The sequence below is a fragment of the Hyperolius riggenbachi genome, chromosome 11, assembly GCF_040937935.1.
Source record: "Hyperolius riggenbachi isolate aHypRig1 chromosome 11, aHypRig1.pri, whole genome shotgun sequence".
Taxonomy (NCBI): domain Eukaryota; kingdom Metazoa; phylum Chordata; class Amphibia; order Anura; family Hyperoliidae; genus Hyperolius; species Hyperolius riggenbachi.
Genome location: NC_090656.1, coordinates 189,058,772 through 189,070,797, shown reverse-complemented (window position 1 = coordinate 189,070,797; position 12,026 = coordinate 189,058,772). Strand labels below are relative to the sequence as shown.

The window sequence follows — 12,026 nt, the reverse complement described above, 5'->3', positions numbered from 1 at the left end:
TTTTACCTATTGCAAAACAATTTGATTGTAATAAAGCAGTCATATATTAATAGTGAGCAATTACCGTATATTTCGGACTATAAGACACTCCGGACTATAAGACGCACCTAGGTTTAGAGGGCAAAAATCAGGGAAAAAAATAAAATAAACCTGGTGCGTCCATGGTGCAGGAGTGTCCTGTAGAGCTTCAGACACTAACATCAGCAGCAGGTAACAATATAAATAGAGTAGTGTATATACAGTATAAACTGTGCTAGTGCTCCACAGGTAAATAAACAAGGTGCTGTAGAGATAAATGGCTGCAAAAAAAAAAAAAGTGCAAGATCAACAACTTACCCATTAGGAAGACTCCAGGGGGGCACACTACACTCGCTGCCAGCTCCTGAAGTACCAGGGGTGAAGCATGTATGTCTCCATCCACCACTCCTACCAGCCAGTGTTCAGAGTGGGGAGAGACATAACACAGACTCCGGGAGTGGGAAGTGCTGTCTGCAAAAGTGGCTCTCGTCCTCAGCTTTTGACTCCTGTAGCGCTGTTACAAGTGGAAAAGCACCTCTGTATTTCCTGCGATGCATGTGTCCGCATACAGGATGTTTACTTCTGCCCAGCTTTGCCTGCTCTGCCTCTTAAATGCTGCCACCTGAATGCTGCGATCACCCTGGACTCTGACTGACTGGCGATCCACTGCGGCGATCAGCGATCCACCCATTGTGCCTCTTAAATGCTGCCGCCTGAATGCTGCGATCACCCTGGACTCTGACTGACTGGCGATCCACTGCGGCGATCCCCCACTGTGCCGCTGCTGCTGACCTGATGGTTTATAAGATGCTTAGGTGAAGTCCTGCTGGCTCCCGGTAAAATCCTCCGACATGCAAGATACATACTTCCGCTTAGGAAGTGACTGCAGACGCATCTGATTGGTCACGCTAGTCCTGTGGACGGGATGAAGGTACCGCTCCTGAACCAATCACAATCCTTCCTCCCTGATTGGTGTCAGGGAAGGAAGGTTGTGATTGGTTCAGGAGCGGTACCTTCATCCCGACTAGCGCGACCAATCAGCCGCGTTGCAGTCACTTCCTAAGCGGAAGTATGTATCTTGCATGTCGAAGGATTTTACCGGGCAACGGCTGTTAGCGATGATTGGCAAATGCCTTGGGAGCCAGCAGGACTTCACTTAAGCATCTTATAAACCATCAGGTCAGCAGCAGCGGCACAGTGGGGGATCGCCAGTCAGTCAGAGTCCAGGGTGATCGCAGCATTTTGGCGGCAGCATTTAAGAGGCAGAGCAGGCAAAGCTGGGCAGAAGTAAGCATCCTGTATGCAGACACATGCATCACAGGAAATACAGAGGTGCCTTTCCACTTGTAACATTGTACATTCGGACTATAAGACGCACCAAATTTTTCACCCCAACTTTGGGGGAGAAGAAGTGTGTCTTATAGTCCGAAAAATACGGTAACTGTCTTGTTACATAATCATGATTCTTTTATTGTTAATTCAACTAGTGTCCTCCAGGAGGAGTGACTGTGTGTGCTGCTAACAGACAGCCACTTCATCCTATCAGTCTGGGAACAGGGTGGAGATTTCAGGCTGAAGCATATGGTCACTTGTGACGGATGTCACTCGTTGGGGATTGGAACTCGATCCGGAAGGCGACACCGCTGGTCCATCACCTTACAGACGCAAAGTCTGATGGCTAGTGATTGTCATGTCTGGGGGAGCTCATGGAGAAGCATGCGATTTGTTTGATCAGCTGATAGATTTACAAATCCCTGATTTGCTGTGATCACATTCAGCATTAGCACATGATCATGAACAGCAAATCAGAGACTGGCGGATAACTTGCAGGGTGGTGGTCAGGAGCTACTGTATACATGCAGGATTATTGACTGAGGCATACGTTATTGGCCACAGCAAACAGACCACTCTAAGGGGCAAAATCCACTTTTGGGGTGGGGGTTTGGAGGGGATGTGGGGAAACGGAACGGAAGCAGTGGAGGGCAAACAGAGTGTAAACGGATCAGTTTTCACGGATCCGTTTGCCACTTCAACTCATTGTTCTCCAGATACTCAGAATCTATCAAGCTTTGCAATTTGATTATAACAAATAAGCCACCACCACAGCAACTTCAGCAGCCGTTAATTGCTGGTGTCTCAAGTTTAGAAGTTCAGACCTGGGTAACCATTGTGACGCTATGCTGGATCTCTAGGCGACAATTGGTGGCCAAGTCCAATGTCACCCTCCATACGTTGCCTACAGAAGCAGCTCAGTCACCGTGCTCGCCACCATTTGGCTCTCCTCCCTTCTTCATAGACTCAGAACACTTTGGTTGGCTGGTGCCCAGTCACGTGTCTGTACAGAACTGGGGCCACCCAGTGTCACCCGCAGGATAGAGTTCACACTGTAACTTTTGTTTCAGCCTGGATTATGGCTTTAAAGCTAAGATCTATGCAAATTAAGGCCTCTTGCACACTGCAAGTGATTCCGATTCCGCTTTTTAATCAGTTTTTACATCCGATTCAGATTCCGATTTGCAGTTTGCTCCCTCCTGCACACTGCAAATCGGAATCGGAATCGGATGTAAAAACTGATTAAAAAGCGGAATCTGAATCTGAATCACTTGCAGTGTGCAAGAGGCCTAACACCATTTAAGCTAGTTTTATTTATTATGCAAGCTTTAAAGTGTTCCTCTAGTGATCCCCCCCCCCCCCAATGGGAACCTATATAGAGGGTAGCATCTAATAATGCAAAGGCTTTCCCTGTCCTGCTTCTTCTAGTTGTTCCAGCACTGAGACCTCATCCAAAGCCCCCCCATCCACAAAGGTTTGATGACAGAGCTTGGTCGTACTACGTAAATGACTTGTCCTTGCACAGTAGAGAATAGGCTGTTTTTTCCGACTTCATGCTACTGTGCAGAGCAGCCACGCTCATTTACGTATAGGAGCACGGCCTCTGGGGGGTGTTTCTGACCTAGGAGTCACATTTATAACCTCATGCTTCACCGGCAGAGGCATTACCTCTGGACCTCTCGGCTGACTGACTTACTTTTTTTTAATCTCACATGTTTGGTTTAACGTGCAAGTCCCAATATTTTTTTTTTTTTTGGGTAGAATATCTCTAACTCCCTGTTATTTCATTGGGACATAAAGAAAGGAAGAGAAGGAAAAGGAAGAAAGTGGAAGAATTCTCAGCAACAAAGCCCAGAATACAACAACAGTTCTAAACCTTCCCATTATCCAGACCTAAATAAAAGTATTCATCAACTTTCAATTTAATGTCATGTAATACAATGCTAGTAGGAAAGCATTGCATTTCAGCTTTGGAATGTTATAGAACCTATTTTAAGTTTTTACTGCTGTACTCACACTGGTGAAAGTTTCCACCACTTTCCTTCCCTGGCAACTCCATGGACTTAAAGAGACACAGAAGCAAAAAAAAATCATGATATAATGATTTGTATGTGTAGTACAGCTAAGAAATAAAACATTAGGAGCAGAGACATAAGTCTAATATTGTTTCCAGTACAGGAATAGTTAAGAAACTCTAGTTGTTATATATGTTACGGCCCAAACCCGTAGTGTGGCCACTTTGCGTTCTGGCCGGCCACTTCGGGTTCTGGCCGGCCAATGTGCGAAGTGGCCGCAGCGCAGCGGCCAATGTCAGAAATGTTATGTTTACGCCGTCTCGCTGCGGCCAAATTTATTACAACTTGCTTAATTTAATTAAATATAGCCGGCGGCAATGTAATAGATGAAGCCACCGGCTTTCGCACTGCCTCTCTCCTATCCCCCCCCCCCCTCTCTCCTCTCCCCGCCTCCCATACAATAAGTAGCAGCCGGGGACATGCAGCCGGAGAGTCGTTCGTCGCAGCAGGGCAGCAGAGCGGGGAGGCTGCAGACATTGCTTCTGCCAGCACCCGCTCTGCAGGAACGGCAGGATTCCCCTGCCGTGACGAACGACTCTCGGGGACACGCATGTCCCCGCCGGCTGCTACTTATTGTATGGGAGGCAGGGAGAGGAGAGAGAGGGCGGGGAGAGGAGAGAGAGAGGGGGGGGGGGGGGGGGGGAGAGGCAGTGCGAAAGCCGGCGGCTTCATCTATTACATTGCCGCCGGCTATATTTAATTAAATTAAGCAAGTTGTAATAAATTTGGCCACAGCGAGACGGCATAAACATAACATTTCTAACATTGGCCGCTGCGCTGCGGCCACTTCGCACATTGGCCTGCCAGAACCCGAAGTGGCTGGCCAGAACGCGAAGTGGCCACACTTCGGGTTCTGGCCGTAACATATATACAAAAGAGCCATTGAGCTCCATGACTGACACAGAGAGCTCTGTCTTCTGAAGCTTGTTTTCTCAAGTGTCTGTAAATGTATTTTCTTTTTCCTCTGAAGAGAAGGGTTCAAAAGTTCACTTGCCTGCTCTGTAAAATCATTTAGAATGCTGAGTAGTGTGTAAACTGCAAATATTAGAGAATGATGCAATGTTATTTAAAAAAAACTATATAACTGAAAATAAAAATATAAGAATATTTTCTTTGCTACTAATGTTCTAGTAATTATCTGTACTACACAACCAACTCATTATATCATATATTTTTATTTATTTTTTATCACTTCAATGTGTCTTTATAAATGACTTTAAAGGACAACTAAACCCAAAATAATGTCGTTCAATTCTGAAAATACATTTATTGTAAATTATATGTATTCCTGTTGGTACTGTATTTTCTAATGTAAACAACAATTTTACAGCTGTGCTTGCATACAGTTGTCCAGTTATCCAAACAGATGCAAGACCCCTAAAGACTGACTGCTTTCTGTTCAGAAAATGATATCTTTAACTCCCACTTCCTGTTAACTAAAAGTCTACAGCCCAAAGACGGACACCAACTCCGCCAATCTCTTTTGCACAAAAGTGAACGTAGATGAGGTGGGTGGTGAACCTTGCAGCTAAAGAAACAAATGTGCCTTCATCACTTCATCACTGCCACTTGCCACTACCTTCAGCACCATTTTCCCTTTTAATGTTGAGAAATGTAGTCCTATTATATTGCTGTTTTTACTTGGGAATTCACTTGAAATTAGCATGCTCTGCTCTCCTCTGCTTGACAAATTATAAGCACTAGTTTGTTGTTACTGGTAGCCCCGTATATGTTTGTATGTGTTTTGGGGGATGGTTGACACTTCACTTCTTTTACTTTGTAATTTGATGTAACTGATGATATTACCTCCTCACCCTCTTATGTGGATTTATATATATATATATATTTTATATTTTTATACATTTTATTATCCACATTTCACTTTTGTTAACCCCACCCATTTATTTCTCAATCCTTTGTATTGTAAGTTAAGTGTAAGGTCTACATTATTGTGCAAATATCAGATTCTATTGTTAGAATCTGCTTGGTTCTTCTTTGGCTCAGACCAGTCAAAGTAAATACACAATTAAATTGTAATAAAAATCACTTTACTACAAAAATGCTGAAAAGACTTACAGTGCGGCTGTCGCTCAGGGCTGAAAACCTGAATGTCCATGGGGGAGTATAGCGCTGTAAGTATCTCTATTCTTTTCTCACCGGTGCGCTTGTTACAAGCATGAATAGATCGAGTCTGCCAATCGGTCCAATACAAGGTGTCTCCTGCTAGTGTTAGTGCAAATGGGTGTGTGAGGCTTCCTTCGACAACCTTCTGCCTGTAGGAGCAATGATAGATAAAATGAGCTAAAGTCAGATATTCAGACATAAAACACAAAGCCCAATTCCAGGGGGAAGAGGAAATAATTTTAATCTCTCACAGTGGGGAAAGAGGTTCAAAACGTTTGGGGAGGTGTGTGTGTGTGTGTGTGTGTGTGTGAGTGTGTGTGAGTGTGTGTGTGTGTGTGTGTGTGTGTGAGAGTGTGTGTGAGTGTGTGTGTGAGAGTTTGTGTTAGAGTGTGTGTGAGAGTGTGTGAGTGTGTGTGTGAGAGTGTGTGTGTGTGTGTGTGTGTGTGTGTGTGAGAGTGTGTGAGAGAGTGTGTGTGTGTGTGTGTGTGTGTGTGTGAGAGTGTGTGTGAGAGTGTGTGTGTGTGTGTGTGTGTGTGAGAGTGTGTGAGAGAGTGTGTGTGTGTGTGTGTGTGTGTGTGAGAGAGTGTGTGTGAGAGTGTGTGTGAGAGTGTGTGTGTGTGTGTGTGTGAGAGAGAGTGTGTGTGTGAGAGAGAGTGTGTGTGTGAGAGTGTGTGAGTGTGTGTGAGAGTGTGTGTGTGTGTGTGTGTGTGTGTGTGTGTGTGTGTGTGTGTGTGTGTGTGTGTGTGTGTGTGTGTGCCACAACTCGAGTAATGTATGGGTCTATTTGCAGACCAGTTGAGTAACTGAATAATTTCTTTCATATGTGAGAGGGTAGCCAAGAGCTATGCAAAGGGTGCCAAATCCAGCAAATGATCGACATGCTCCTGATCAGAGATTGAGGGAACAGGAAATCATAAAGGAAATTTGTTCAAAATCAAACGGTTGCCACTGCTAGCACTGACTGGACCTAGGTCCTGACAACTTCCTGTCTGTAAACCTTGTTGTATTGCATTGTGTGAATTAACAGCTGTTTCCAACTGCCAAGCAACCAGTAGCATATGTATATCTGGGTATGGGTATAGATAATGGCAGTTGGTGCTGTCTGTTTTTTTTCTTGTCTACCAGTAGTAAAGATGATTACATGAAGGCTGATTGTGGATCAAACAATATGCACAAAAAACATGGAGGATATCAATCATTTCTTTTTCTCTTCTATATTCTAACTTCTCACTTTGCAATGTATTGATCTATTTTTTTTTCACTTTTCGCCAAAGTGCCTCTTTAAATTGAATGTATTTATGAAAAAAAAAGTCATACTGTGTATGGCCTGCACTAGGTTAGGCTACAGAAAATACATGCCATTTTATACACTTTTATTGACTGTCTCACATTATAGTGCAAGCAGCAGGGCTCTGACCAGCGCTGGGACAGCTTACCCTGGAAGCCCCAAATGAAAAGAACAAGTCAGTGTGTCGTCAGTCCACAACCTACCCCTGAAAAGCAGCCATATCAGTTTTACATTTTTAAAATCCTTTAACCATTAGCGTCATTTCACACTATTGCAGTATTTGTTTGAGGCACACCATTTAATTGTGCTCTAAGACCCATATGCAACTCACTTTTTGGCCCATATGCAATTCACTTTTTCTCCTAATTTTCTTCTAGGAGATAATTTTTCATCTTCAATTTAAAATAACTTTTTAGCACTTTACAATGGAAAAAGTTCCAAAAAGTAGGTGGAAAATTACTGTAAAAATTATTTTGAGTATTTGCTTGCTGGTGGTTTATAAGGCATTTTATTTTAAGTTGTGAAAATATCACCTAGGAGAAGGCATGAGCTCATGAGTAGTGAACTACTCGAATTTGTGATTAAAATGAGGCTTAATTGCCTCAGCTGTGCGGCTGGGAGAGAGGGGGTTACTTACCCATAATTCCGCTGTCTTCTATGCGTTCCGAACGTCTTGCACGCGTCCTATAGTGCATTGCAACACTCACTACCGCGCACTTTCTCCTCCAATAGGAGGCGTGCAAGATGTTTGGAACGCATTGAAGACAGCAAAATTATGGGTAAGTAACCCCCTCTCTCCCAGCCGCACAGCTGAGGCAATTGTAAGCCTCATTTTAATCACAAATTCGAGTAGTTCACTACTTATGATCTCATCCCTGCCTAGGAGAAAACTCAGTTGAAAAAGTGAATTGCATGTGGCCCTAAATGTCTTATAAAAGCAAACCAGTGCTCCACATCCCAAGCGTCTTGCCAACAGTGACCTCACTTTTGTGTCATCTCAAGGACTGTGTATTGGATTTTGTAGAAATAGTTAACTAGCTTAATAATTATTGGTTTGGTATAGTAAGCGTTGGAAAGTAGTTTAGCAATATATACAATACAGCTTTTATTCAGTTGTAAAAAACATTACCAAAACATCATAAAGAAAAGCTACAATTAAATAAAGGTTATAGAACACCCAAAAGCAACTCGACACACCTACGGGAATCAGTAGTCAGAAAAGTTATAGCTAAAAACAATGCCACACACTTCATCAGCATGTGATAGACATAATATTACAATGGACCTAAAGTTGATTAGATAAACTTTAAGTATATTCTGTATATCTACTAAACAAATTCAGTAAAAAAAAAATTGTTTTTCTTTTGACGGCTTGGAAGTTTCCCCAGCCTCCATGAATAGTTATGTTTGGGCCGTTTTCCACTAGCAAAGCGCACTTGAATGAGAATCGACTCGCCATGCTTAATTTTACCACAATTTTTCTGAATTGTGGTGACGATCTGCTGCCGAGCTGCAGCAAAGTCAACCGCATGCTACCATTGGACCCGTGATGACGCAGCAGCAGTAATGCAAGTCAATGGGTGACGCAGGAATTTTAAACATCTTGGTGGTAGCGGTGCGGAATGATGAGAAAACAATGGGAAAAATGGAGAATCCCAGTGACTTCCTGTCCAGCAGAGAGTATATCACTGGGCGAGGGGTGGCAAGGGGCGTGTGGAGGTGGGCGGTGCTATGTATATGACCCTGCCGGCGCACTCTGCTGCAGGGACATATGTTACACATTTTGTGTGTAGCAGTGTGATGCAACAGGACGGGGCATTGCACTACAAACGCACATTTACGATGTAAAACCAGCCTAAAGTGAATGAGTATGTGTTTTTCAAAACGCAACAGAAACGCAGCTGGTGGAAAAGACAACTTTTTTTGTTTACTGCAGATTTTTTACCCAAACAAATTTTCCTGAAAGGAGTTCAAGATGAAATGTTACTAATGAAAGGACAGCTGCTTTACAAAACAATGATGTTAATGTGAGAGAAACTTTGGAATTAGCGTGAAAATGTTGCTGCTTTGACACAGATAAGCAAAAAAGCATGTTACAAACAATGCAAAACATTGAAACGCTGCAACAATCTTCTAAAGGTGCCCACAGATTACTCGACTTGGCGGCCAATCGACCATCCAATTGGATAATTACTATCAATCCCTGATCGACAATGCAACTAATTTCGAGCTGAGTTTGGTCACATGTATCGATCGGACATGCTGGAAAATCTTGGCGCCGACATGCTCGATCGGGTGTGTGGTGGCAACAGTGCCCAAACAAGTAATACTTTACCTGTCACACCATCCGCGCTGCTGCCATCCTCGCACTTCCGCATTTAGGCGCCATGTTAACTACCAGCATATAGCATTTGGGGTGCATGTGTGACATCACACAAGCACCCCATGTGCTTTAACACCGGCAACCTCATAGGGGCGCAAATGCGAAAGTACAAGGACAGCGGCACGTTAAGTATAACTTCACGGGCATCAGGGGGACATAAACCATTAGGGAGACAGTACCCGGGGGTGTCACAAGGCCAATTCCTGCAAGATTTCATGCTGGAATCGATCTGGAATTGGCCTGTGTTTTATGGTGGCCAACTGATCTCTCTCTGAACAGATTTGATCAGAGAGAGATCTGTCTCTTGTACGATCGGCCGCCAAAATCGACAGCTGTATGGGTGTATGTATGTATACCATGGTGTCATGCAATTACTTATAGCTTCGTCCCCATCAGTCTGCAGACCAGATGAAACTACATGCTCATCACATGCAGGGATTCACCTGGGATTTTACGAAGAAACCACATAAACCATACTCATTTAATCCTACTGTATTCCATTTACTGATCAGTTGCTATCAATCGGTCCATAAATTAACCATCCTGTAATTATGTTTGTAGCAACCTGTTTCTCTTTCAGCTCTCAAAATATTCCTCTTCTGAACAGCCAACCCAATTTTCTTTCTACCCTAAACCAGTGCCTAGCAACTATCTCCATCATAGCAACTGCAGCCATCTCTCTCACTTACTAGATTTGTTAGCCCAGCTTCTAGATTCTAAGGGCCAGATTTATCAAAGCATTTCTGACAGTTTTTTCTTCCTAAACAGTTCTAACCAGCAGAGGAAACTGTTCTGCGTGATAATAAGAAAATTCTTAATTCCTAGTTAATAGGGACAGTTTACTGTGAATTTCTAGAGCTGCACTACAGTTAAGAAAAGTGTAAATCCATTCCTAAATTGACGCAGATTAATAAGTGCTTAATAGCACTTCTACAGCGTGTGCAGCAGTGCAGGCTAGGCATGATTTGTGAAGTACTCCTCCCCCCTGCTGCCAGGTGTCCTGTGAAGCTGTTCTATACTTAACCCTTCCAGTGCTGGGCACTGATGCAATACGGCAGATGTATAGGTTGCCTAAGCAACAGAAACTTCCCTAACACACTGCACTGTCTGAGAAATCTTCCTAACTCCTCCTATTTAAGAAACGTTTCAGAAGGAAACGGCACTATTTATTTATTTCTTAATATGTCTGAGATAGTTCTGCATGGATTTCTAAAGGCCTACAGATATTTTGTCTCAGACACGCTTGATAAATCTAGCCCTAAGGGTTTATTTTTTTTATTTTTATTTTTTAAAAGGACATAAGTATCCCCGTGTCACCCTTTTGTGATTGTTCAAGTCAAGTTTCCAATCAACCCTATTTATTTAATGTACAGAGCAACATATGTTTAAGGACATAGTGTTTAGGGCTTTTTCAATTTATAGTTCAACTCTTCTATACATTTTATTTTTTATGTGTTTTTTTTTATCTTTTTGGTTATTAGCAGTAGAGGAATGTTTCCAGTAATTACTGGGAAAATTCCTGTGAAATTCCACACTTGAGAAGTCTAAACAGTTGTGCTGGAAGTTGCTGGGAAAGGGTCACAGTGGGACCGAGTGCAGCGACTCTTTCCATGCTCTGTACACAGTGTTCATCATTTCTAGGCAAAGCCGTGTGCTTACTTCAGCTAATTTTTCTATTCCCACATGCCCCCACCTTTGTCAGGAAGGCTGGACGCTCCCTATTTTTTAAGATTTTGCTGTGCCTCAAATACATTAAAGGATAAGTAGTAAGTGTTTAGCCACTTTAGTTTATGTTCTATCGAAAAGCTAATTGTGTGTGTGTGTGTGTATATATATATATTTATCCATAAAGTTTTAACTTGGTTTCACTTTGCAGGCAGCACTGATAGGGTTAAGCCTCAGTGTTTACTGTTTGAGGAAAGCTGCCTTGGACGAGCTCCTGCAGTCTATTCACAGCTGATGATAAAGACTGATGGACTAATCCAGAACCTGTCAGGTCTGTCAGATTTTAACTGCTTACTTTTTTCGCTTTTGTTACTGTAACAGTCCCTTTAAAGAGGCACTGTAATGGCATATACTAGAATGCAGTAAATTATTCATGGTAATTTTCCTATTATCAGTATCAGAAACACTTCCTATATCTATATATTGCTGTATATTGGTATGTAGCCCCGCCCTCCCAGTGATGATTAGCCTGGGCTGTTTGACTATGAAGAATTCTCCTCCCAGAGCATTCTGGGAGACCATGCATTATTTCACTGGCTTCAGAACATTCAATAAACAAGCATTCCACAGAGTTGCACTTGATAAGACTAAAGATGTTACCACTTGTAATAAAATTCAGAATATAAATCGGGGGTGAGGAATGATTTTACAATGGGCAAACACTGACTAAATAATTTATAAATGAATACTGTAAAAAAATGTATTCAATATGTTAATTTCACTACAGTTCCTCTTTAAATGTGAATTGTTTGATCTGGAATACACAAAGGCTAGAATGCAGTTATTAGAATGCCTACCTGAAACAGCTGGAATGCTGTTAAAGTGAACCTTAAGCCAGAAAAAAAAATTAGTTTTACTCACCTGGGGTTTCTACCAGCCCCCTGCAGCTGTCCGGTGCCCTCGCAGCCACTCACTAATCCTTTGGTCCCCTGCTGCCAGCTAGTTTTGTTTTTGCCGACAGGCCCATCAAGACTGGCCACATGTAGCTTTTTCCGCATTCCCGACTGTAATTATCGCTATTGCGGGCCGCAACACGTACAAAAATACGCCTTGCCGCATATCTATGCGTGCGTAATGCATC

General features: G+C 42.8%; 1 protein-coding gene across 1 annotated transcript in view; it reads right to left on the bottom strand.

Moving 5' to 3' along the window:
• The window catches only part of LRP5 (LDL receptor related protein 5), a 246,308-nt gene that overhangs the window by 145,709 nt on the left and 88,573 nt on the right, over positions 1-12,026 (bottom strand). The window contains exon 4 of the mRNA XM_068260971.1: positions 5,502-5,698. Coding sequence (XP_068117072.1) covers positions 5,502-5,698 — 197 coding nt within the window. The remainder of the gene's footprint in view (positions 1-5,501; positions 5,699-12,026) is intronic.